Below are 27,163 nucleotides of genomic sequence, written 5' to 3'. Positions count from 1 at the left end.
ATAACAATTATAAAAATAAAAACTAAAATTAATATAAAAATTAAATTCTAAGGAATGAAATTAAAAAAAAAATATTCAAAATAAAATATATACAACAATCAAAAGTTTGTGAATCAAATTTGATATAATCAACAAATAATATGACATTTCTAAATTTTTTACAACTTTCGGGAAGTGTTTTCTAGCTAAAATAAAAGAAAAATACTTTCTTGAAAACCAAGTTAAATTTTTCTTTAATTAAAAAGTGTTTTTTAACTAATTTTTATAATAACAAATAAACACAAAAAAATTTAAAACTAAATTTTCAAGAAACAAACTCAACTTTATAAGAGATTTAACACCGAAATAAGGGACTCGGAAGTGAGAAAAGGCAATCCAATTTCCTGCTTGGTTTGATTACATGTCAATTCTTAAAGATACAAGACAGCAGGTGAAGAAACAAGAGAGTATTTATAATGATAACACAAATCCTGCTGATTCTAGCTCACTCATTTCAGGTAAAACACAAAATTAGAATTTCTTTTCATTTCATTTTATTTTGTTAATTCTTGTTATTATAAGAACTAAGAAGTGAAATTTCATCCAAATTAATTGCTTTAACTAACAGTTTTTACATATATGATATGTAAAAAAGTAGTAAGAACTAGAATGAACAATGAAATAGCAATAAATACGAGAATATTTACTTTTATAACCTCATTGATTTGTTTTTCTTTACTTCACAATAATTCTTTTTTATCCATAAGGATCCCACTAGAACATCTTCTACTTTCTAATAGGTCGTGAATTAGATCAAAATCATTCTTAATAAGTCCATAATAAGTGATTTTATTTTTTTCATCGGGTCCGAGTAGAGACCAAAGGTCTTGAGCAATCGATCCGACAAAACAACTCAAAAGATAAAAAAGTATCATTAATTTCATCATACTTGTTCCAAGTTCAAAGGTTATATGAGTGTAAGAAAACAGCTTTTAAATTTGCAATAAAAAAAATCAAGATTCATTTCTTATGTACAACAGTATAGCAGAAATAAACATAAGAAGATGAGATTATTTGTCTTAAAATTGGTTGATTAGTGGCTTGAAAGCGGGTTCAAAGAATCAATCTCGTGATTTATTTTCATACTTGAACAAATAAGAATTTGGAAGATTTAAATTCTGCAATTGTCCTTTTTATTGGTTTTCTTATAATTTGGATATGTTATTTTAGGGTTAATTTATCAGAAATAATACTACATAGTTATGGTTCATTTACATTAATATTTAATTGAATTGGAAAAAAGTTTGAAAAATATAATCAGGACAGCTTACACACACACACACACACATTAGCTTTGATACCCGCACGATGTTGCGGGCGTTTTAAGTAAAATGTGGTTCTAATTATTATAATAAACAGTGACAGCAAAAACATGATATTCATAAAGTTATTGGCAAATTATAAAAGTTATTATAAAAGTTAAATAAAGAGAGTTAAATCCAAGTAAAACAAAAGTGCTTACAGCTAAATATTTTGTGTTTTTTAACGTCCAATCAGCTTGCGATGTTGGATAAGAAAACATTGATTAACTGAATGCTAGTTTTTTTCCTACAGCAAAAGATAAGTGTAACTGTACGCTATAAATATTTTCTAACACAATAAACATCAAATATTTTTGAAGATAAATAAGAAATGAGAAATAAAGATGTAATTGTTGCTGAGTATGAGTTCATAAAAAAAGAAAGGCAATTAGAGAGTGAGAATGATATAACTGATTGTGATTGAATTAATTTTTGTTAAACAAAGAGATAGTGGAGCAATACATAGAACTAAATGATATAGTAGATGCAAACCTTTTCAGGTGATGAAATGGAGAGTCGTGGCTTCTTTGGAATTGCTGGTGTAGAACCGACATCATCTCACATCAAATATAAACAACAGAGTTGGCATGTTAAGATGTTCTAAGAAATGTTAAGAGTTTATAAAGAAAAGTGCAGGAATGTAGGATTAAAACTGGTAAAATACAGCATTGAAAAATAAGTTTACATGGAGAGGCATGAAATAAGAACAAAACAAAAATATCTTGCGGCATGTCCGTGCAATATATATAACAAACACTTTGGATTAACCTAACCTTTGTCTCTCTTTTTTTCCCTGGAAAAAACTTAAAACAACTTCATTTTGGTTAAAAAAAAAAGGTTTTTCATCTGCCAGACGTGATTATGAGTCAATAGTCACCATGTTAATATACAGGGCCAGGCTAGACTGAATCTTATAACCATGGTTAATTAATTAATTATCTACATATTTTCTATGATTCCTGAGACTTTAAGTTCACATGTCAATTCTGCAAAATCCAGCAGCATTTAGGCGTAGCTGGATGCTTACATACTGATTCCTGAAACTTTGCATTTTATTTTGTTTGTAAAGTAAAAGAACTCGACAGAAATGAAAAACAAACCTGGCAATGTAGATTATTTGCAGACTAAACCAAAATGGCTCGAGCAAAATCTAATGTTGTCTAAGGTGCAATGAAAAAAGAGACAGCTTTGCAAAATATATGAAGAGTCCATTAAAACCAGGAAGAAGAAGAAAAAAACTAACTTTAAAAACACCGAATGAAAAGAAAACCAAAGAGCACTGAAATAAGCAGGTAATTTCGATCACTAGTAACTAAATGAACAATCCATGTGCACCGAAAAAAACAACATTAAAAAGAGCAGTTGAAAAGAAAGACAAAGAGCAATGAAATAACCTGGGAATTCTGATCACCATAATTCAAACAAAAAGCTGTTGGAAACCAAGTGTTCTCTTGAGTGCAATAGAAAAAGCAATTAGAGAAAATTAAGAAGCCACAAAAACTATAATAATTAAAAGAGAAAGAACAAACATACACCAATTAGAGAAGTTGCTGGAAAAACAAAACTAGAGCTAAAGGCAACGAAGAGTGCAAGAAAAAGAAAAGACAATGGTAAATTGTCAAAGCATTTAATGTATCATCATGATCTCGTCTATGCAAGTAAAATTCTCTCCTACTGCAGATAAGAAGAAAAGACTCAATTGAAAAAACAAAGAAAAAATAATATAAATTTTCAAAGCATTTAATATACAAATATGATAATGTGGTTTTTGTAAGTCAAATATCTTCTAAGCTCTTTTAATAATATAATAATAATTAATAAAGAAAATTGTTCTATGAGAAAAAACAGTATTTTCTCTCCACATTAACCAAAAAAAAAATTATTTTGTGGTTCCAACAAATCTAAAAATATGTTCTTATACGCTGAGCCAATTTCAAGCTATTTAGATCGATTACATAAAACCCTATCAATTAAGATCAAAATTGACCAAAACTTAAAAACTAGGGTAAGATTGTCGGTTTTATACAAATATAGGGACCAAATAAAAAAGGTGTCATCTAAAACAAAACGGTCCAATTTTTCAATCTCCCTGCTTCTCCAAAGTCGATGCCCAAAACCCTAACTAGAAATCACAGTTCCATTTCCAGCTGAAGAATCAAATGGCAACTTCACTAATAACCAAAACCCTAAACTCAATCAAAAACCCTAAACTCTTGAGACCACTTACCCGCCAATTCACCTCCATCGCCACCGTCCAATCCGAAAACCCTTCTTCCTCTTTCACTTTCGCTGACTCCGACAGCAATAGCAGTAGCAGTTGTAATGACAGCAATATATACATGAGGAAGGGACCTCCAAATTGTAATGTGAAAGGCGAAAAGGATTCATCTTCGGTGACAATGCCGATGTCATCTATGACAGGGTCAATTGTGGGCAAGAGGTTTTATAAGCAAGTGACAACAAGAGAAGCCGATGATGGGAATGGATGGAATGTGATGCTTGATTATAGAACTCTTAAAACTCCTTCTAAAAGGCCTCTCAAGTTGCCCACTCTAGCTCTTGCTAAGGCTATTGCTGCTGAATGGGATTATCAGGTTTGCTTTATTTCAATTGAGTGTTGTTGGATTTGTAAGAGCTGAATTGGGTTTCTTTTTTCTTTCTTGACTTGTGTATTATAGTAGTTCAAAAGGGCTTCTTTTTATTGCTTCGATTTGGAGTCCTGATATTCATTTTCAATTGGGTTTTTAGCAAGATTCAATTTCCAGCCTTTGATTTTTGGGGTTTATTCAATCTTATTGAATTGTTTTTGGATATGAAATATGCTCCTTTTATTTGGGATTCTGCTGTGTCGTTTGGCAGCAAAAGTCAAATGGAAACGATTCAAAAGTTGCATTTCTTTTCCCTCTTTGATTTTGTGATGTGTGAATGATTGGATGGAGTAATGAAATGTTACTTGTTGTAGCAAACAGATGGGATCAGGCCTTTTACAATGCCTCTCATGAAACTTGCATGCACTGCATTGGACAGAGTCCCACTCACCCGGCCGAAGATTATTGAACACTTGATGAAGAAATTTAGTCAGGATTTAGTATTCTGTCGTGCTCCTGAGGATAATGTTCTCACTAGTGGTGTCTATGGTATGTTATTCATCCACAAGTCTGATGCTATATTCAGTTTTGATTCATCATTTGATTGTTTGTGCTTTTTCTTTGAATTAGTCTCTTCAATTTCCTGTAGGTGACATGTTCTTTCATAAAATGTAAGTTTTTTTTTTTTTTAGAGCTCAATCTCTTTTGTCTTATGTTTTCTTCTTCAATTGAATGTAAGTAGATATTTCACCATCACAGGGCAACTTAACGGTTTCATTATTGTTGTAATTCTTTATGGATAGAGTTGTTGTCTGTGCTTCTATTTAGTACTTTCTGTGAATGTTTAATAACCTGCTCCATTTTGTTCAACATCAATAGCATGGATGTATATATCTTAGTTTGTTTCAAAACATCAAAATGAAAATTCTACTGTTCTTTTGCTGTTTCCAGTACTGTCTAGGAAGATAGTTTTGCTGAAGTTTCTCAAGAAAATACATCCTAAAATTAATTTTAATGTGTTCAGTGAAATGCTTATGAATCATGGAGCTTTCATTTTTGGCATAAAGCGCAACTATCTGTGATCCAGAAAGTACTTTTAGAGTTCAATTGGTGCAATCGTCATCCTATTTCTGCTCCACCTAATGCATTCTTGACTTATTGTAAACAGTAGTCTTATGCATGGATATTTGTTTAATCTAAATAACACTAAATATCTGTAACAACTTGCTTTTCTGTTCTTTTTTTCTTTGTCAGAACGGCAGGTGGAGAAATTTGATCCCTTAATTGGTTGGATAAAATCAGAATTTGGCTTTAAGCCTGTTGTGCACTCGTGTCTTTTTGGTGGCAAGCAGGAGGAGGGTCTAGTGAAAGCAATAGAAAACCTTCTAAAACAAACCGATGATTGTCAATTGGCGGTTATTGATGCAATTGCATCTGCAGCACACTCTTTAATAATTGCTGTTGGAATTGTTAAGGGGAAATTGGATATTGAGGAAGCTATTGAGCTTATCAGACTTGAAGAAGATTTTCAGGTTCTCGTTCTTTATCTCTCCTCTTCAACCTCCCCTCTTTTCTCACACAGAGAAAAACAGTTGAGAAACTTTATGGATTTCTCCCTGTTTTTTGCTTTGCAGGTTGACACATGGGGTTTGGTTGAAGGTGGTCATGACATTGATATTGCTGATCTAAGGGTACAAATCTCCTCTGCTGCTGTTTTCCTGGGCCTTTCCAGGAAATGACCTCTGTATACTGTTGATATTTTACAACTCAATTGTTTGTTTCAGTGCGACTACTTTTACCTTTAGCTGTAGATCTCAAAGATCTACATTTAACTCTCAAGGTTTTGTAAGAACTTTTGTTGTGATTTTGCTGAGATGTAGTTGATGCAATAATTGTGTCGTTTGCTTGTGCAATCAAGAGAACTGATGATGCTAATAGTCTAATACTACTATTTATCATGGTCAACAAGAATGAAGTTTTGCTTATACAATCACTACTATTCTGCCGTCTTCAGTAGCCATTGACTTATGCAATTTATCATATGCTTTCCATAGTTGACAATATTAGCAACAGATCTGAGAAAGGCCTCACGGAGTCATGGTTTTGGTTCTGTTGTGAGAACCAGTAAGTTGACTTTAGAGTTCAAGTGCTTTTAAATGTAATCGCTGGCAATTCCCGTTGTATCTGTTCCTGGCATTCAACGTATTCATGTGATTCTCTGTGCTCTATCCAGCTGCTTCCCTGTTTGATGTGTGGTTTTTGATGGTTGAAATATTTGAACAGGACATGTTCCACCGTTAATAGTAGAGATACAAAGTACAAACACGCTGTGAAAACTGGGAAGTTAATTTACTGTAAGTTGAAGCCGAAGGAACCACCACGCCGGTATCTTTTCCCAAGTAAATATAAATGAAATTTGGTAGAAATAGAGGGCATGGTAAAGCCACTTCTGTTTAATTTTACAAGTGTAATTTTAACAAGCAACAAAACAATCCTCATGAATGGAATAATTTAACATTTATACCGCCATTAATTAATGTTATTAAACCTATTCTAAACTAACATGTTATTCAGGTGATTCTCTGATCTAAACTCTAGTCTAATCCGGGTTTTATATAAAATTAGATAAAATTCCTAGTGATTTTTCAATCTAAAATCTAGCCTGATCTGGATTTTATATAGAATTAGATAAAAATTAATCCACGAAACTTGGTCATCCTGTGACATCCCGCCACCCCATTCAACTTCACAATAAGTTGGGTTATAAACAAGGACCAGTCCTGGAACCATGTTCATTAATGCTTACTTTATAAAATGACGATTACTTTTCAGCGTTCCTTTCCTCCATATTCATGGCTCCTTTCCTTTTATATATATATATATATATATATATATATATATATATATAACGAAGTGGAGAAATCAATTCACCATGTTTGAGCTGAATACTGGAGCCAGAATTCTTTCAGTAGGGTTAGGCACATGGAAGGCTGCTGACGTACGGAGAACGATAACAAAAAAGACAGACTTGAAATTATAATAATTTTCATATGGTCTGGTTTTATTACTCCCTGAATAGGCCGCAAACTTAACTTCACAAGCTAAAAGAATCAGAGTACTGAATAGAAAAAGAAACCCAATATAAAATTTGAATTATGCTAAAAATAAAATGAAAAAATGATTTAAATATCATTTCGATTAGGACTGGTGACATCTATTGAAGTTGTTCTTGGAAGGTAGGGTCTTTCCTTTTCTTTCTTTCCTTTTTTATGGCAATCAATTCCACTTTTGTCTATTAATCTTTTCTTTTTATGCTGTTAATTAGGCTGTAAGATCCTCTTCCAGATTAACAAAATATTAAAGTTAAACAAAACGAGAACTAATTAACAAATTTCAAGCTTCACAAACAGATTTCTCAGCATCAGTGCTAGCTTCTAATATTGGATTGCAAGGTTCTAACCGAGTTCAACGTCGAGTGAATAATTAAGAAAACACTAGTTCGAATGAGCATAAAATCCATATTGGTAAAAGATCTTTCCCTCAATTCATGGTAAATGAAGGCACACCATGACAGCTTGAGGATAGTAGAGGTAAGATTTCTCATTTGCACGCTCTACTATGGCTAGTCTTAATCTCCTTGGAAGCATAAGATTTGCATTTGTACAACTGTTTAAACAAAAAAATCCTGACAGGGTATGGTTTTGTGCTTCAATTCCTGGGGCAACAGCAACACATATCTTCGAGCAGGCAAGAATCTCATTAAGGGTCTTCTTGGCAGCATTGCACACACAGAGGCGGCTGTTTCTTGATGTCACAATTGCAACAAGCAGTATCACAGTCATTGTTACATCCTGCAGAAGAATCAAGTCCATTATTAGTAGCCTGTTTCGAACCTTAGAAATTCACAACATTTCTTAACGTTTACATCTTGTTAGTTCGTTAAGAAGAACATCCAAGATCTACGTCTTATTTCTGTCAATTAAAGCAAACATCTTTCCATTTTTACATGATTCACATGCCAGCTCTTACCTGTTGGACTCGAGTCGGAGTGTTTCAGGGAGAGTAGAAAGAAGGACCTTAAATTAAGACATTAATTACCTGCTACAGTTACAAACTGTGGTGTTGGCGGCCCAAGGTCGACAGAGCTGAGGAGAAGCGAGATGCGAGAGCTTGCTTGGACAAAGTCTGTACTCGGAACCATGATGAAGACTAATATCCAAGTTATTCCCAAGAACTTCATTGAAGCACCAATGATCCGCAGAAGATTAGCTGCTTAGTAGATGAAGTTCTCTGATTTACAAGGTTTATATAGGCCTATGATCTGCAGTTCAAGTTGAGGCATGAGAGACCTAACCTATTATAATATGACTTGGAAGCTATAAATATTTCTTGAATACAAGTGTTTCCGAATAAATGAACAGATCACTCCATAACTGTGTTGAGTACAAAGCTATATTTTGTTCTGCGTCTGCATCTATATTTCCTTTCCAGTGATAGAAAATGAATCATGACAATCGTGCGTGACTAGCAGACTTTTTTATGTATCATTATTATCTTAATAAAGCAAAAACCATTAGAGGACCTGTCAATCTTTCTCTCTTGTTAAAATGTTGTCATGCCACCTAATCGTTGGCATCATGTTTTTCATGGCTGTGGTTCTCTCCTTGCCACGTTTACCCAATGTCCGACACCAATTGTACATGTTGAGAGAACATAGAAGCGTCTGCAGGAAAATTCATGATGCTAGGAAGTTTCCGTTCAGAAATTGGACATCTAGCACTTATCAGGTGTCCATCCAAGTAAAAAAAAAAGTATGAGCTCTATAATTATAATTATAATTATAATTATCTGAGGTTTTTTAGGGTAATTCACTGTTATTTGTTTAAACCATTTGATAATAAATTTTATTTTTTTTATTAAGAGTGTACATACTATTTTGATTTTTTTTTTGTTTTTTTTACTCTAAATAAATTTATCATATTCATTTACTTTATAATTTTAACATGATTTTTAAATACTATTATAAATTTTTATTTTTATTTGAATTTTTTTTCTAATTATTATGTATATAACATGAAAATAATGATGATGATGATAATAATAAATTGTTCATGAAAATTCAATTTACATTATTTTTATTTTTAAAATTTCTAAATAGATTTTGAATATGATTTTATTATATTTATGATTTTTTTAACTTTCAATCACATATAAAATATAAACATATCATTTCGATATTTTTTTTAGTTAATTTATTATAAAAATTACAAAATAATATTTTAAAAGTAAAAAAAATTGCAATTAAAAACCTTGTGTTTGATACGTTAATAAGAAAAGTTATTATGATGCAAAAAATTTAAAATGATTATATTTTTAAATTTAATAATAATGTTAAACAATTTCCTAAGATCTAGAATATTTTTTCAAGTTAAAAATTTTTTTGGTCCCTTTCTGTGGAGCACAGGCATAAAAACTAGTTATTACCTAATAAATCTAGAGTTTTTTATGGTGCTTTACTGTTCATAAGCATTAAACTATCATTTTCTCATTTTTAAGATTTTTTTTTCAATTAAATCTTTCTACAGCCTAATCGAATGAAATGAGGTTTAAAATTATTGTAAATATAATAAATTAAAAAATAAAGCAAGGTCAGGCACTACTAATGAGCCAGGCGCTAGGCATAGTTCTTTTCTATCTGTTTTTTTTTTTTTTGAATTTTAATAATTGTTTTTAATTATTATCTATATGATATGAAAATAACAATACCATTATTAATGAAAATTTATCGAATTTTTAAATTTTATTCTTAAAATTTTTAAATATATTTTGAGCATGATTTTATTATATTTATGAATTTTTTTAACTTTCATTCATGCATAAAATATACTTATAGTAGTTAAAAAAATGTCATAACATGTTCAAAATCAATTTAAGAATTTTAAGAATATAAAAAAAAAATTTGAATTGATTTTTTATTGTTATTAGTATTATTATTTTTATATCATATACACAATAATGAAAAAAATATTAAAATTCAAAAGGAAAAAAAGAAGATAGAAAAGGACCTGGCCTAGCGCCTGACATCGTTTCTAATTTATTTCATTTTCGTCCTAAAGATGTAATTCCTACTAATATCATTTATCCTATATATATATATATATATATATATATATATATATATATATATATATATATATATATATATACACTCCCATGAAAACGAGTCTCTTTCCGGATGTCTTCCTTGTATCTATAAGGGTATTAAATTTATTTAAACTTAATTAGTTATAATTAATCATCAACCATTTCTTATACCAAATTTCATGTTCATGCCACTTTGTTTCCCAATTTCTCAATTATTCATATTATAACGCATCATTATCCAATTTCCATGCTTTCTATTGGAGTTTAATCATACTTCAATTCTTGAATTTATGTTCTCACTACCAAATTAATGACCAATCATGAAATTCATATAACCATGCACATTTACATCTCTAATTTATACAAATTTAACTCAGTTTTCAGGAAAGTGATTTCCTTTTATTTTAGATGAAAACACTTTTCGGAGGTTGTGAAAAATTTAAAAATATCATATTATTTGCTGATTATATCAAATTTGATTTTCAAACTTTTGATTGTTATATATATTTTGTTTTGAATATTTATTTTTCAATTTCACCCCTTAAAATTTAATTTTTATATTAATTTTAGTCCTTATTTTTATAATTATTATTTGATTTTCCCTTATATTGTTTAATTAAAATTTTTTATTTATCAAATTTGATCATCATTATGTTGATTGTTACTTATTTTATTTGAAATAATTTATAAAATGTTAATTATTATAATTTTAATTGTTGATTGTTACTTATTTTATTTGAAATAATTTACAAAATGTTAATTATTATAATTATAATTTTTTCATTTTTTTTTAGATTTAATCTCTATTATTTTGATTATTATTTATTTTATTTAAGATAAGTTATGAAATTATATTTTTTTCAATTTTATTTTTATTCAATTTTTTAATTTGTAATTCAACTTTTTAATTTGTAAGATTTATTCCTTATTATTTTAATAAACTTGAAAAAAATAAAAAATAAAACATTAATAAATTATGTTTCATCACATAACTAAATACTGAAAAGTATTTTCTAACTTATTTTTCATTACACTAACAAATATAAAAAAATAATTCACTTTTTGGGAATTCACTTTCCTTAAAAAAAACTACTTTCCAGTAAATAAAAAAAAATGATTATAATTACTTTTTAAAATATATTAAAATAATTTTAAAACATTAAAAAAATAATTTAAAATTAAAAAAATTAAAAAAAATTAATTTTTTAAAAATATTTTAAAGACATAAAAACAAACAATACTAAAAACTATGTGCAATTGCATTATTCTCCCAACAGTTCTAAAGCTTTTGGCCTGTCAACCAACCGTATAACGTCAAAAATCTAAAAGCCATCTGTTACACAGAGCTTAACAAAATTGAAATCCATAGCCCCATACATAAAACGAAGACGTTCTAAAGACATTTATTTTAAGAGACAGACAACACGCTTCATTCCAAGTATAAACGCAAAAATGAACAATACAATTAGTGCATATCTTTATTAATCAAAGCACAATGTTTATCGGTCCCTAGAAGAATATTTCAGAATAACTTGGTCAGATGCGCACATCCTCAAGCTTCTTCTATCAGGACACTTATGCACCACCTCCTAGCTCCGTTCAAGCTTCTTGATATTTTGGATCTGCTTCCCAGGGTTCAATCCCTTGGGGCAGGCACGGGCACAATTCAATATGGTATGGCAACGATAGAGCTTAAACTCATCATTGACTGCGTCCAGGCGCTCCTTGGTATATTCATCACGGCTATCCATGATCCACCTGCATGTACCAGCAGAATTACAGCAGAAGTCAGCACTTTCCTACTGTCTCGATATAAGATAGTTTTCCTTGTAAGCATGCCTGTTAAGTTGCTTCCACACTTAAATAACACAGTTCACAATCAGTGGAACAGATAGCGACGAGTTCATTTATTTCAGATTTTGGTGATCAAGAAGAAGTTTGAATGAAGTCAACAGACATCATCACTTCAACTCACATTTAGAACATAGTCACAAATCACACTTACAGTTAAGAACAGAAGTAATAATTTTAATTGGGCCTACTAGTTACTAGCATGTTAGCAAACAATATATTTGAAGCAGGCATAGGGCATCAGCTCATGATTACCAGCCAGCCAGTCAGCATGACACCAGTTTCTACTAGTGTTCTCCAAGAATTAAGTTTTCATATTATGTTCTTACAAATATATTCCATCTTTGACCGACTCCAGTTCATACAAGGGTTTATATGGTCTTTATTATAGAGGAGCCATTTCAAGTTTCCTTTCTAATGCTAAACTTATTTGTTGCACATCAACACTTGAAGATAGCATTTACACAACCACCTATTCCTTTGAAGAATGAGAATAAAGAAACATCAAGGGTAACAAATAAAGACGTTCAGCAAACAATAAAGAAATGACACATGATTGGAGGTTTTCCAAGCATAGAACAGAATCTATGAATGCAACTATTGTCGTGCAGAGACTGGATACACAATGACATAAAATCGATCATAATGAGTGTTGTGTCAAGTTAAGAAAAACATCTATTAGAGAAATTGTTTCTAAAGCAAATAGAGAGGCATGTAAGAAATTCTATAACACAATCCTTCATTCCAGGTTGTAGCATGGTAAATTTTGCATGCTCGACAAAATAATTCAAAAAAGAGAATTTCTCATTCTCTAGAAAAAACAAATCAAATCTTGAATAAAACTAAATGCATGCATCCATATTGATAGCTGCAGAATCTCCATCTTCAAACACCTTGATATCTCAATTACTAAAAATCCATCCTTAAATTCTGAAGGAACTCAACCAAATTTCCGCACTTTAAATCATCAAAGATACAGTTTTATTAATTCCCGTTACTTGTTAATCCACCACGAACTTCTCACCGTTCCCTCATTACTCCAAAACAGTTCCATTTACCATTTAAATTAGCATCCCTCAATTTAACAAAACACTCATCCCCAAAATCTAAATCCTATTCCTTAATATACGAAACCAATAACTTAAAATAAATAAATAAGTAAATTCTAAAGTGAACACAAATGCTAATCCACAAAAATCAACCACTCAAAAAAATAAAAAGATAGCTAAGATAGCTAAGAGCAAATAACACCCAAAAAAGACTGAATCCGAAACACAACACAAAATAGTGATTACCAATCACAATTCAATTGGAAAAAGAAAATTCAGATTTAAGAGTGTCCATAATGCGAACAAATCAAAGTCACCAGAAAAAAACACATAAACCCAACAAAATAATAAAGAAAACACATATAAAAACACAAAGAAAAAGGAACCGATACAATCAAAGGAAAAAAAGAGAAATTACCTATTAGCATGAAGCAAAGCAGCAGGGCCCAAATAAGACTCAGGATTCCACCAGTAGCTAGGGCATGAAGTACTACAACAAGCACACAAAATACACTCGTACATCCCATCAAGCTTAGCCCTATCTTTCTTAGTCTGCAGAATCTCCTTCCCTTTAACAGGTGGTGGATTCTTCCTCTTCAACCAAGGCTCAATACTCTTATACTGATTATAAAAATTAGTCATATCCACAACCAGATCTTTGATCACAAACATGTGTGGCAACGGATTGATCATACTAGGCGGTCCAGATTTATCAATCTTTGTCAAGCAAGCAAGCCCATTACACCCATCCATATTCATTGCACAGGACCCACAAATTCCTTCACGACATGATCGACGAAATGTCAGCGTTGGGTCGATCTCGTTTTTTATCTTGATCAAAGCATCTAGCACCATCGGACCGCACTTGTTCAGGTCTATTTCGTAGTTTTGGAGCTCTGGTTTGGTTGGGTTGTCTGGGTTCCATCGGTAGATTTGGAATGTTTTCAGATGTTGTGGTTGAGTAGGGTTTGTTGGCTGCTCAACTGGTTTGGCTTCTGCCACCGCCGCCGCCGCCGCCGTGGCTTGGAGGCGAGATGGTATAAATCTTGAGGTATAAATCTTAGCCGTTGAAATGGCTCCTCTCTTGAGCAACCCAGTCGCCATTTTTGCTCTTTTTTTTTTTTTTTTCCTGCTGCGAGATTGTTACCGGGCAAATGAAACAGTTGCTTGTCTATCGGATGGGAATATATTAGAGAAGGGCAGTTTAGGGATTGAGAAAGTGGGAGATTAGAGGTTAATAATTTTACTTGGTAACAACTTCATATCAGTCATCCAATTATATATATTTACTTTATTAAGTCCCTCATAAACCGTCTTGCCATCCTTGTAACCTTATCAGTCGGATCCTTTTGCAAAGTAATTGAAGACGATATTAAGAATATATTAAGTTGTTGTTTGAAACCTCAAAAAAAAATTAGGATTAATTAGGAAATTACATAGAGTGACAAATGCATTGTTTTTAAAGTTGTCTTGTCTTAATTACTTACTTGAAGAGAAGGGAGATTAAGGAGATGGTGCATGAAGATGAGGGACACAATTGATATAAGTCATGAGTTTGGGGACTTAATTGAGAAACTATATATGGTGGGGACTAATCTGAGGCCTACCTTCTTCCTTAATCAGGTGTCGTGGATTAGCTGGACTTTTCAACTAAGGTGATGAGGTGGCGAGTTATGAGCCGGTAATTAGTCGCGAGTTATGGGCCCGTGATTAATGGCGTGACGTGGTTTTGTTGCGGAGCAGTCATTTGGTTATGTGCCTAAAAAAGGGAATGGAGAAGCCAAATTTGCTTTGCTTATATGATTTGCTGAGGCGTGTGCTCACCATAATGCTTCCACCTGTAATAGCAATTTGCAACCGCTGGAGATTATAATTAACAAATTATAATCATTTTGGAATTTCAACGCTAGAGTAAAGTTGCATGAGTGCTATAGTAGTAGCTTCAGTCAAGAGGCAAAAACAAATTATTACTGAAAACAGATTTTTTTTTTCTCAGCTCAATTTTATATATGCAAGCTTATAATTTTTTTTTTAAGTTAACATAATTAAAAAAATTAAAAGTAAATAACATATTTATAAAAAAGTTTAAGAAAATAACATAGCTTCTACCTAACCACTATTCTGAATCATAATTGTTAAGGAACCGTTACTCAAAATAATAACTATTTAACAACCGTGATTCAAAATAATGATTTCATAACAAAACTGCGATTTACTATCTATATAAAAACATAACTCTTTTTCTTCATTGCCATTGCTCCCCAGGAAAAAACAATTGTGCAAGTTTCTTTGTGCAAGGAGATAGAATATAAACCACATGAACAATTGATTCAGAATGCTGTAAGTATTTATTATTTTTTATAAGCTTTGACAAAATTATTGTATTTTATTTATGAATCGATGATTTATATTTGTTTTATATTAAGTTGGATAATTGCTATATGATGAACGACGTGTTATGACTGATCTTTGTGATCTTTTTTATGATGATAGACTTGCTCGTTATTACACATCTTTCTAGCTCGAGATATGTCATACTACACTTGACATATTAAGAGAGACATTGAGCCTAGATGATGTTGTCTTGGAGGACAAGACTACACAAACAGGTAGAAGTTGTGCTATTGATGAAAGCGATCCATCCACCCATCATCGCATAAGACATAAATAGGCTCAAATGTATTATCATGTTGTATTATTTTTCTAGTTAAGATTTATTTTTATTACTACTAGTTTTGTAATATTATTTTTGCTAATTATCATGTTGATTTTAAAGTTATCCTATATATTATGCATTTTCATACTTGATTTATATATCCTAGTTAAGATTTTGATATATATATATATATATATATATATATATATATATATATATATATATATATATATTAAATGGTAAAAAACTGAACCTACGCGGTTTGTGAGGTGTAATTATAAATGATGAATTAGGTAGCTCTACACAGGCAACAATGGGCTATTACTAATATCCGTTCATGTCTATCAAAATCTGCCTTAATACTCGCTATATCTCCTCCTCTTCCTCACCCCGCATCTTTCTCTCTTTCTCATTTTTGGCTTTTCCTTATCCTTTTTCCCTTTCTCTCTTTCTCTTTGATTCCTGCAATATTTATGCTCTTTTCTTGGACCAATTGCCTTTAGATTTTGATGTCGTCGGTAAGATTAATCCCATCTCTGCTTTACTTTTACTCCGTTCCAATTAATGCTTTCCTGTTCTTGTTTTTTTTCTTACAAATTTGTTTGGATTTGTCAATGCTTTGTTTTGTAATTCATGTTATTCTTTTGTATGAATTATGTGCTGTCTAAATCTCTTTTTTAATTTCCTATATATTTCTTTTTTATTGTTACAAATTTATCTGCCAAAGCTCAGGCTAGTTTTAATTTCTGGTAGCTGAGTATTAATCAATTGTTTGATAAACCATATATTTATATATATATATACACAATTCAAATCATGAATATCCATCCAAATTTAATTTTTCTAGGCATTTAAACATGTACCAGTTAATCTAGTTCCTATGCACGGTGATAAAAATTTTGCTGTTAAGAAAATGGTGGTGAAGAAAATTTGTGGTTATCACTGCATGCAATAGGCTGTGGCAAAAACAGCAAGCCTTGGCAAGCTCGAAAAGCAAATTTGACGTTAAACCATGCATGCTTATGTCTTACATTATTTTTTTGTAAGCAGCAAGACCAGGGAAGGCCACTGCCAAAGTTTGGTGAGTGGGATGTGAACAATCCTGCGTCTGCAGAAGGATTTACTGTCATCTTTAGCAAAGCCAGAGATGAAAAGAAATCGGGTGCTGCAGCTGGGGCTGGTGCTGCTTCGCAAAGGAAAACTAATTCAACTCAAGCAAATAGTCAGTATCCCCCACCGGTACGTAACCCCGTAATCCGCCATCACAGAATTTCAATCAATATTATAGACACACACACGCACGCATATTTCTTAACTTTTTCATGCTCTACGATTTCTGGTAGCAGAAGAAAAGGTTTTGCTGTTTCTGAGACCAATGGTGGCTTTAATTTGGGGGGTAATCAGGTCGTGCAATTTGATCATCGTGCTATGGAAGTTCTTCTAAGTTTGCATTTCAGGTTGATTGTGGGGAATGAGTGCCTGCTGTTCCCTTTCTCTCCACTGCTGCCCCTTGCTCACTTATGTACGTATTTTAGGAGAAAACATTGATGATAAACACAACGACTTCAGCTGTAGTTTCTTATTTTCATCTATTTCCATACAACTGTTGCTGATGAATCAGCTATCTGTCAACCTTAAAGACTGAGTTTCACTAATGTTGGAGATTCATAGAAAAGTATTCTATATATATATAGATGGCTTCTCATTCTCAGTTAAAGAATTCTGTATGAGCGCTTAATTTCGAAACTCTTAGGAGCAGGCACTCTTTTGATGTTGATCTCCGGTCCAACAGGATTTTCATGCCTTGATACTCAAAGGAAAAAAAATATAATGCTGCTGCCTGTTGAACAAGAATGGATAGAGTAGTAACATGTGTCTAACAAAGAAACTCACTTTTCCTGTCGAGCAAATCTTATAACAGCATTCAAGTGATGCGCTATGCTCCTGGTAAATTTTTTAAAATAGAAATGTGGACCGCACAGAATCATGGGAAGCCTACCTAGTTTAGCTGCCAACCAGGAAATTATCAGTCAGATTATCAACTTCTTAACCTTTCAAACAAAAACAAAAAAAGAAGGAAAGAAATAAAGACTAATAATCATAGGACTAGATATACTATGAACTAAAAGAACTAAACCATCCACATTTGCTAGGAAAGGTCCATCTGATGCACAAAAAGCCTCTGCTGACCTTAATAGAAAAGGTTAAAAACATGTTTCTTAGCAGGGAATGAAGCTGATATCTTGACCAGAACCCGGAATTCCAGTCTAATTGCTGGAGTAGACAATACCATTTCAACGGTCAGCCAAGCTATTCCCACCAGACTAATTTGCTGGCTGATGAAGGCTCTGGAAAAGTGATTTGTATTTGCAATTCCCAGTAATCGTGAAATAACTGTACTCTGGTTGGCCCGGTTGATGAGGGAATTCTTCACATTGAATCTGTTCTAGATTGTTTGTAGAGACATCTGCTGTCTTCATCTAATTTTTCCCCAAAGGAAGACAAGTTAGGATGCGTAGTCTTTTCCTGTGGATAAGTGTTCATATGCAGAAGATCAAACAGATCAAAAGAAGCTACAATTAGGAACAACTAGAAATAAGGAAAGAAGTCAAGAACAATGGCAGGTCAGGTAAATTATAAGGACACCCAAAGTGAAACAAATACTTCTTTCTCCGGAGAGAAATAAAGAGACAATCACATCAGGAAGAATGTTATCTGGCAAGCTCCTATAAATCTAATCAAACACCATTTTAAAAGAATTAGAGCAAATGAGGAAATCGTTAAACTAAAGTACTGTATGCAGAATAAATTTAAGTGATCAAGAGAGAGTCTCCACGATGTTACCAACTGTACTGGCACATCGCAAGGATTAAGCTCTAGCAGTGATAATCTCAGACTTTCCATAGAATGATTGCATCAACAAGATTTTCGCAACCTGTACGTCCAAAATACATTTAAATAGTATTACTTTTTTATTTTTTAAAATTTATTTTTAATATCACCGTGTAAAAACAATCAAAAAATATAAATATTAATTTAATACAAAAACAAAATATACTTTTTTAACAAAAATATTTTTTTGACGGTAAAAACAAACCCACTCTAATCTATATATCATAACCAATTATTCAAGACCATACAATTAAATGAGTATATGATCACACAAGTATGCGAAATCCCACAAAGCAAATGCTGTAAAATCTTAAAATTTAGGGCGAAAAAAAATGCCATGTCTGAAATTATCCAAAGAGAAATGGTTTTCACAGTTGCATCTGGCCAAAGCATAAATTTCTCATATTAAAAATCAAATACAGAGATGACAAATCAAAACTTTCAAAGTCACAAATACATAGTATATTTTACGAACAGAGCATATCAAAACTATCCCATATTGATTGATTGCTTTAAGGGAGTAGATAGTCCATCCTTACGCTCATCATTTTATTCTCCTTTAGCCAACATTATAGACAAAAATCTAACCATCTAGGAAATTAAAATGGTAAAAGCAATGCACGAGGAAAAGAAATTAAAAATCATAATTTTAAAACTCGATTTGGGACCTGATATATATCTAGACTCTAAAAAAAAAATTAAAAAAAAAGTTTTTTGATATTTCAGCCAAACCTTAATGGATAATCATAAATTGGTTATGATATTCATTTTTCTTGGATTTTTAAAATATGAGAAATGACACGACCAAAAGATTGATGTCTTCTCCCAAGTGCAGGAGTGTCGAAGTAATAAATAACCCGGTAAGATCGGGGTCGAACCACAGGGAGGTTACTTGTATAAATTATAAGCAACAATAACACTACAACAATAGTAACAACAAAAATAATAATAATAATAATAATAGTGATAATAATAATAATAGTGAAGAAGAAGAGGAAGAAGTTGATGAGAACTTTGAGATGAAAGATTAACGTAAGGATTAAACAATGATAACAACAAATGTCAAGGTTAGAGGATCCACTAATGGTATTCCAAACAAGTATAGTATAAACCCTTATTATTCAATTGGAAACCACACACAAGGAGGTTCCAATCAGATTATAAATTGTTAACATGATTACATTAGCTATCTTATTCGAATAATGCTAATACTTGTAAATGTTGTCAGGCATTCATGATTATAACTTATGTTAACAACAAATCAAGTTCCTTTCATAGCTCAGGTGTCGGTTATACCATACAGTATGGGCTATGAAAGTGCCAAGTATTTGTTGTACCAAGTGTTATACAACATAAATCTAGATTAACCATTTAACAAGCAAAGTATTAAAAGTGAACAAGATAACAAATATAAAGCATGTTAGTATCCAACATTAAGGTCCATGTTAAGTTTATATTATACTTATTCTTACACCATTAGTGTACCCTTTTCACCTTGACATAATTAATTTAGCTAGACATAATGAAAGAAAGAAACATAAATAAACAAGGAAAGGAAATGAAAAGCATAAGCAAGAGATTAATATAAGCAAAACTTAAGCATTACAAAATATAAAGAGAGAGCAAGAGCATGATCTTGATATGAAAACCAAGATGCCTAAATACATGGCAAATGCCTCCTTTTATAGGCCAAAATTCGGAACTATTGATTTGTTGACTAATTGATGAGTGGGTGGCCACATCTTGACTTGGTGACAATTCTTATCTTCTTGTCTGCCAAAAACGTCATTGATGACGTCATAATTTGAACAAACTTGAATCATGAAAATTCTAGGAAATTGTCTCATCTTTCCAGGGTAAAAATTTGAGATCATTTGGACTTCTAGAACTCGAGATATGGGCTGAACACTGAACAGTGTCTGGGCTGCAGGACAGATTCGGACTTCTTCGTTGTTGCTACAATTTGGACTTGAAACGGCCTTTTTAAATCTTGGGCTCCACATGAAAGTTGTAGGCCTATGTCTTATCTTTCCATCCATATAAAATGGACCTAAATCCAAGATCTACAGCTTCAGATATGACCCAATTACCGAACAGTGTTCAAGTTTGGACTGCACCAGCATCTCTTTTCTAAGTTTGGCCATCTCTTTGTCCTTTCAATTTCAGTACTTCAACTCATCAATCAATTCTTTCATTTATGTGATAGGCCTGCATTTAAGATGAACATTTACCATAAATTAAAGGTATCTTATATAATTAGATATGTTATTATAAAACATGCTTTAGTTAAGGAGTTATTGATACTTTAAGTGCAAAATGATGATATAAAACCTTGATAAAAATGCACTTTTAAGTACTAATCACACCCCCCAACCAGCTTATTACTAGTCCCTAGTGATTAAGGCGTTAAAATAGAAAAACAATTTGCAAATTCCACAAAGCAAGGCATTCATCATTCAACTTCCATTAATCTATTCAGATAAACAAACTCTCATTAAATTTTATATATCTGCTCAATACCTCTTAAACAAAAAATTAATAAACCTTCCTTGTTATGTGCTCAATGTATGAAACATAGATTATGGGGCTTTTGTTGGAAGAAAACAATATTTTGTTCTAATGTTTAAGGTTAACTTCTTTGGGTTGGGATTATTTTATTTTATTTTATTTTACTCTTTTTTTTTTTTTAATATCTATACATATAACTTAAAACACAATGCATCTTTAACCCATGTAACGAGCTTTCGGCTAATGACTCCCAGACCAGTTGATCTTAGGGCATTAGGTGTTGAGACACCCCTACGAGCTTAGTAACTCGGGTTGCAGATACTGATACGTAGATAGTGCAATGTTTGATTCCCTTAAGCTTTTCTCCTTAACCCATGTAACAAGCTTTGGGCCAATAGCTCCCAAGTCAGTTGACTTTAGGGTATTAGGTGTTAAAACACCCCTTCGGGCTTAATTGCTTAGGTTAGGGAGGCTACGAAACCAAACTTATCTACGTTCTTATTATCATCATTTTTTTTTTCTTTTTTTTTTCTTTTTTTCTTTTTTTCTTTTTGCAAATTATAGACTATCCCTATCCCTTAGTTGTTACCTTTAACAAAAGAACATAAATAATGTAATAATCTAATGTGCAACCCACAATCATATGTTAAAGTGTGTGTGTGAAAATGAAGGTTTAAGAATATTTGTTAAATGAGTATAGGAGCAGAACCAAGTGATAACAATGCGAGAGTTTGTAAACCTGAATATTTCAAGAAGTATTCTAATAGGCCTTGTTATGAATATTGCAAATAACCATTAGAAAATGTTTACTAAGATGCGTCTCAAGAGTCATTCCCCCTTACTCTGCCATCCTAGTAATAACAGTTTTGCAAAATGGTTTTTAAAACAAAAACAGTTAGTTGGTTAGTTTTTTTTTTTTTTAAATACTACTACTCTCTTCCCCCAACCAAAACGAGACATTGTCCTCAATGTCCTAAGGTAGAAAGATAGAGTATAGAAGACATCACCTGAAACAACGAACACTGACAAACCTGAAACACACTTAAACAAATATAAAAAATAACAGAACAAAATACTATGTTAGAAATAAAACCAAAAGACACAAGGATTCACAAACGAAGGCTCAAATCCAATCTAAGCTTTTTACGGCTTTCTGTAGTTGACCAATTTATGCGACTCATGGAAGGATCAATTACAGGGGTGAAAGATTGTAGTTTGTCGATCAATTGTTCAGCAGTAGCAGCAGAGATTATGATTTGTCGTGCCGAAGATGTTAGAAATTCCTGTTCCACAGCTTGATCAAGAAAAGACAACAAAGTATCATAAAAACCATTAACATTGAGCAAACCTATAGGTTTATGGTGAATGTGAAGTTGGGCCCAAGAGGAAATATGAAAGATCTCTTCCAATGTGCCCAGACCACCTGGTAAGGCAATGAAGGCATCAACATGGTTAAACATTGTATTCATTCGATCAAACATTGTGGAGACCTGTAGTTCCTCTCCAATTGTTCTTCCAATGATGTCCCCTTTTGTTAAAGCTTCAGGGACGACCCCCAAAACTTGACTACCTCCTAAAAATGCAGCTATCGCCACACCCCCCATTAACCCAAGGCTGCCTCCCCCATACACTAAATGAATCTTTCTCTCAGCTAGTACCTGACCAAGATGATTTGCTGCTTCTAAAAAAGCTATTTCCTTCCCAGGACTGGATCCACCGAAAACACAAATATTTTTTATGTGATAACTTGAGGAACCTGCCATTTCTACACGCTTCTATATCTGTCTAATGTAAGGGATGAGTAGAAATGAGGGGAAGGAAGAGAAGATTTTATAGAAGAGAAATTGAAGATGCAATCATACCACCTATATGTAGGCCAGCTGTAGTCTCACACTCTCTCTCTCTTTATTTATTTATTTATTTTGAAAAAAGCATGTATATGTACAGGTAGTTGTGATTGTGGCTCACATCTTCCCTTGGTTTTACGTCCAAGAACGGCTTAAACGCCCTCTATGGGTCGGGGATAGGCTTCCCATCCAGTTTTCTTAAAAACTGGCAAACAGGGTCTTTTTTAGTCAGATTCCCAAGACTAAGTCTATCATGTTCTTTATGAAAATGGGGCCATAAATCATGAATTGCACGATGCACATCTCCACTAGGATGCGTCTCAAGGGTCAACAAAAGATTATCTAAAGACCCCTTACTCAGGCCATCCTTAATGAATTGTATTTTATCTTCACGGTTTATAGATACCATTCCTAAAGAATGACATGTTGCATTGCAAGTCCATCTGGCACATTTGTGACAGACTTTCAGTCGTTTTGCACGACGTTTCTTTGCAAAAGTGCTTTTACCTGTTCCAGGCATGTGTGAAATGAAAGAATTGGAGGACTCACCTGATAATCGGACCTTTGCTTCAATCAGCCAACGAATATCTTCAGGAATTCCATGATCCATTAACAACTTCAATCTTGCACACCTAGCACGGTAAATTTTTGTAATCGCATTCTGAGGCAGAGCAGGAAAGTACTTTTTCAATTTTTCAAGAATGGTGTCCATTTTGAAATGAGAATTGGAGAAGAGATTCAAAGAAGAGAGAAAGAGTAAAGAATTGCACAAATATAGACAGATATCAGTTATTATGGGAAACTGAAAGAACCGACTTAAGTCACGGAGTACCGTTATCCGCCTTTTGACCGGGGTGAGAGAAACTAGCAAAATGAAACACAAAACAATGTGAGAAAACTAATCAATCTTTATATACAGGATCACTCAATTCAATCAAGTCATTTTCAACTGAAAAATTATCAAAGTAAACTTTCAAACGATGTCCATTTACCTTGAAAACATTGCCATTCTTTGGATTCTCGATATCACAGGCCCCATATGGATACACATGTTTCACAATGAAAGGACCACTCCATCTTGATCTTAGTTTTCCAGGAAATAAATGGAGTCGAGAATTATAAAGCAAGACTTTTTGACCAACATTGAATGTTTTTCTCAATATTTTCTTGTCATGAAACTCTTTGATTCTTGCTTTATGAATTCTTGAATTTTCATATGCATCATTTCTTATTTCCTCAAGCTCATTTATTTGTAATTTTCGCAGTTGACCAGCATCATCAAGGTTTGAATTAAAAGCTTTAATAGCCCAATAAGCTTTATGTTCAAGTTCCACAGGCAAGTGACAAGGTTTTCCATAGACTAGTCTATAAGGTGACATACCTAATGATGTTTTATAAGCAGTTCGATAAGCCCAAAGTGCATCATTAAGTCTTAAAGACCAGTCTTTCCTATTAGGGTTCACTGTTTTCTCCAAGATTTGTTTGATCTCCCTATTAGCAAGCTCTACCTGCCCACTAGTCTGAGGGTGATAAGGGGTGGCAACTTTGTGAGTGATTCCATATTTCTTCATTAAAAACTCAAATGGCTTGTTGCAGAAATGTGTTCCACCATCACTTATCATGGCTCGAGGGATTCCAAATCGACTCAAAATATTTTCTTTCAAGAATTTTATCACTGTTTTGTGATCATTGTTTCGACTTGGAATTGCCTCTATCCATTTTGAAACATAATCTACTGCGACTAATATGTACACGAAACCAAATGATGAAGGAAATGGACCCATAAAATCTATACCCCAACAGTCAAAGATCTCAATGACAAGAATAGGATTTAAAGGCATCATGTGACGTTTTGAAATAGATCCCAACTTTTGACAATTTTCACAAATCTTACAGAATGCATGTGAGTCCTTGAATATGGTGGGCCAGTAAAATCCGCATTGTAAGATTTTTGCAGTTGTCTTTCTTGATGAGAAATGGCCCCCACATGCCTCAGAATGACAAAATTTAATGACACTACTTACCTCATTGTCAGGAATGCATCTTCGAAATATTTGATCAGGACAATATTTGAATAAATAAGGGTCATCCCAATAAAAGTTCTTTACTTCGTTCAAGAACTTTCTTTTGTCTTGGGTACTCCAATGAGCTGGCAATTGTCCTGAAACAAGAAAATTAACAATATTAGCAAACCAAGGCATCGTAGAGACAGAAAATAAAGATTCATCAGGAAAGTAGTCATCGATTGGTGTGATGTCAGATTTTGAATCTGTTGTCAATCTTGACAAATGATCGGCGACAACATTTTCGGTGCCTTTCTTGTCTTTGATTGTGATATCAAATTCTTGAAGTAACAAAATCCACCGAACCAATCTAGCCTTAGAATCTTTCTTAGAAAGAAGATATTTCAATGCTGCATGATCACTGTAAACAACAACAGGTGAGCCAACAAGATAAGACCTAAATTTTTCACATGCAAATACTACTGCAAGTAATTCTTTTTCAGTAGTGGTGTAATTCATTTGAGCACTATTTAAAGTTTTACTTGCATAGTAAATCACATAAGGTTTCTTATCTTTTCTTTGTCCCAAGACAGCACCCACGGCATAATCACTAGCGTCACACATTATTTCAAAAGGTAAAGACCAATCAGGAGGTTGAATGATAGGAGCAGAAGTAAGCAAGTTTTTAAGTTTAACAAAGGCTTCTTCACAATGTTCAGTCCATTCAAAAATATTATCCTTTGTTAGAAGGTTGCTCAAGGGCTTAGATATTACACTAAAATCTTTGATGAACCTTCTATAAAAACCAGCATGTCCTAAGAATGATCTAACATCTTTAATGGATTTTGGTGTTGGCAAGTTAGCAATTAACTCGATTTTAGATTTGTCAACCTCAATTCCTTTTGATGAAACAATGTGACCAAGTACAATGCCGTTTGTTACCATAAAGTGACATTTTTCCCAATTCAGTACAAGATTCTTCTCTTCACATCTGCTCAAAACCTTTTCTAAGTTAGTCAAACAATCATCAAATGAATCACCAAAAACAGAAAAATCATCCACAAAAATCTCAAGAAAACGTTCAACCATATCACTAAATATACTAAGCATGCATCTTTGAAACGTGGCAGGTGCATTACATAATCCAAAAGGCATCCTTCGATATGCAAAAGTGCCAAATAGACATGTGAAAGTAGTTTTCTCTTGATCTTCCAATGCAATTTCAATTTGGTTATAACCTGAATAGCCATCTAGGAAACAATAAAATTCATGACCTGCAACTCTTTCTAGGATTTGATCCATGAAAGGTAAGGGAAAATGATCTTTTCTAGTCATTGAATTAAGTTTCCTATAATCAATGCACATGCGCCAACCAGTAATAGTCCTAGTTGGAATTAACTCATTTTTTTCATTTGTTATCACAGTGACTCCAGACTTCTTAGGTACCACTTGAGTAGGACTTACCCATTTGCTGTCAGAAATAGGATAAATGATTCCATTATCTAGAAGCTTAATGACTTCATTTTTCACTACTTCTTTCATATTAGGATTAAGCCTTCGTTGCATTTCTCTAGAGGGTTTAGCATTTTCCTCCAAATAAATCCTGTGAGTGCAAATCAAAGGACTAATTCCTTTTATGTCAGCTATGGTCCATCCTAATGCATTTTTATGCATTTTTAGAGTTTGTAATAACTTACCTTCTTGCTGTGCATTAAGTTTGGAAGAGATTATTACCGGAAAAGTTTCATTTTCTCCCAAAAATGAGTATTTGAGATTGAGGGGTAACGGCTTCAAATCAGGTTTTGGTGGTTGAACACTTGAAGGTATTGGCTCAATTGATCGTGGCGGCAATTCCTCAATTTGTGGTCTCCAATTACTTGCCTTTGATTCTTCCTGAAAATAGACCATTTGCAAATCATCAGATTCATCAATCTCAATTTCATTGGAAGTGGTTTGAAATTGATCATGAACTAATTTTTCAGTAAAGTCCACTTCCTGTAAATCATTATCATCTCTAGGTTGCTTGCAAATGTTGAAAATATTCATCTCCAATGTCATGTTTCCAAAAGATAGCTTCATCAGTCCATTCCTACAATTAATCAATGCATTAGAAGTTGCAAGAAATGGACGTCCTAAAATAACATGAAATGAATTACATGCTTTAACAGGCTGTGTATCCAAGACAATAAAATCCACAGGATAAATGAATTTATCGACTTGTACTAACACATCTTCAACTATTCCTCTAGGCACTTTTACAGATCTATCGGCAAGTAAAAGAGTCA

The 27,163-nt window shown here is 32.7% G+C and overlaps 2 protein-coding genes, 1 long non-coding RNA gene and 1 pseudogene across 3 annotated transcripts; 1 reads left to right on the top strand and 3 right to left on the bottom strand.

The window, feature by feature from the left end:
* The first annotated feature begins 3,414 nt into the window (after positions 1–3,414).
* LOC133695481 (uncharacterized) lies at positions 3,415–5,918 on the top strand. The gene is made up of 4 exons (XM_062117499.1): positions 3,415–3,934; positions 4,303–4,477; positions 5,183–5,460; positions 5,563–5,918. Exons 1-4 carry the CDS (start codon positions 3,500–3,502, stop codon positions 5,665–5,667), a joined length of 993 nt encoding a protein of 330 aa, XP_061973483.1. The 5' UTR covers positions 3,415–3,499; the 3' UTR covers positions 5,668–5,918.
* A 1,450-nt stretch (positions 5,919–7,368) lies between these two features.
* LOC133700322 (uncharacterized) lies at positions 7,369–8,517 on the bottom strand. The gene is made up of 2 exons (XR_009843383.1): positions 8,027–8,517; positions 7,369–7,779 (listed from the first exon to the last, which is right to left on the bottom strand). It is a non-coding gene; the product is annotated as an uncharacterized LOC133700322 (long non-coding RNA).
* Positions 8,518–11,419: 2,902 nt separating this feature from the next.
* LOC133672724 (succinate dehydrogenase [ubiquinone] iron-sulfur subunit 1, mitochondrial) lies at positions 11,420–14,146 on the bottom strand. Its single transcript, XM_062093234.1, has 2 exons — positions 13,391–14,146; positions 11,420–11,830 (listed from the first exon to the last, which is right to left on the bottom strand). The coding sequence occupies exons 1-2, from the start codon at positions 14,074–14,076 to the stop codon at positions 11,662–11,664; spliced, it is 855 nt and encodes a 284-aa protein (XP_061949218.1). The 5' UTR covers positions 14,077–14,146; the 3' UTR covers positions 11,420–11,661.
* A 3,912-nt stretch (positions 14,147–18,058) lies between these two features.
* The window catches only part of LOC133670213 (uncharacterized), an 80,262-nt pseudogene continuing 71,157 nt past the window's right edge, over positions 18,059–27,163 (bottom strand).

This window comes from Populus nigra, chromosome 1 (genome assembly GCF_951802175.1).
Source record: "Populus nigra chromosome 1, ddPopNigr1.1, whole genome shotgun sequence".
NCBI lineage: Eukaryota > Viridiplantae > Streptophyta > Magnoliopsida > Malpighiales > Salicaceae > Populus > Populus nigra.
The sequence above is the reverse complement of the archived record's forward strand: the minus strand, read 5'-3'. Positions and strand labels throughout refer to the sequence as shown.

Bases quoted from the DNA above. Each gene is read 5' to 3' on its own strand.
- LOC133695481 (XM_062117499.1), top strand. From the start codon at position 3,500: ATGGCAACTTCACTAATAACCAAAACCCTAAACTCAATCAAAAACCCT. The intron at 3,935-4,302 runs GTTTGCTTTATT...TACTTGTTGTAG, and splicing joins CTGCTGAATGGGATTATCAG to CAAACAGATGGGATCAGGCC. The intron at 5,461-5,562 runs GTTCTCGTTCTT...TTTGCTTTGCAG, and splicing joins GACTTGAAGAAGATTTTCAG to GTTGACACATGGGGTTTGGT.
- LOC133672724 (XM_062093234.1), bottom strand. From the start codon at position 14,076: ATGGCGACTGGGTTGCTCAAGAGAGGAGCCATTTCAACGGCTAAGATT. The intron at 11,831-13,390 runs GTAATTTCTCTT...TGGTACATGCAG, and splicing joins GCTTTGCTTCATGCTAATAG to GTGGATCATGGATAGCCGTG.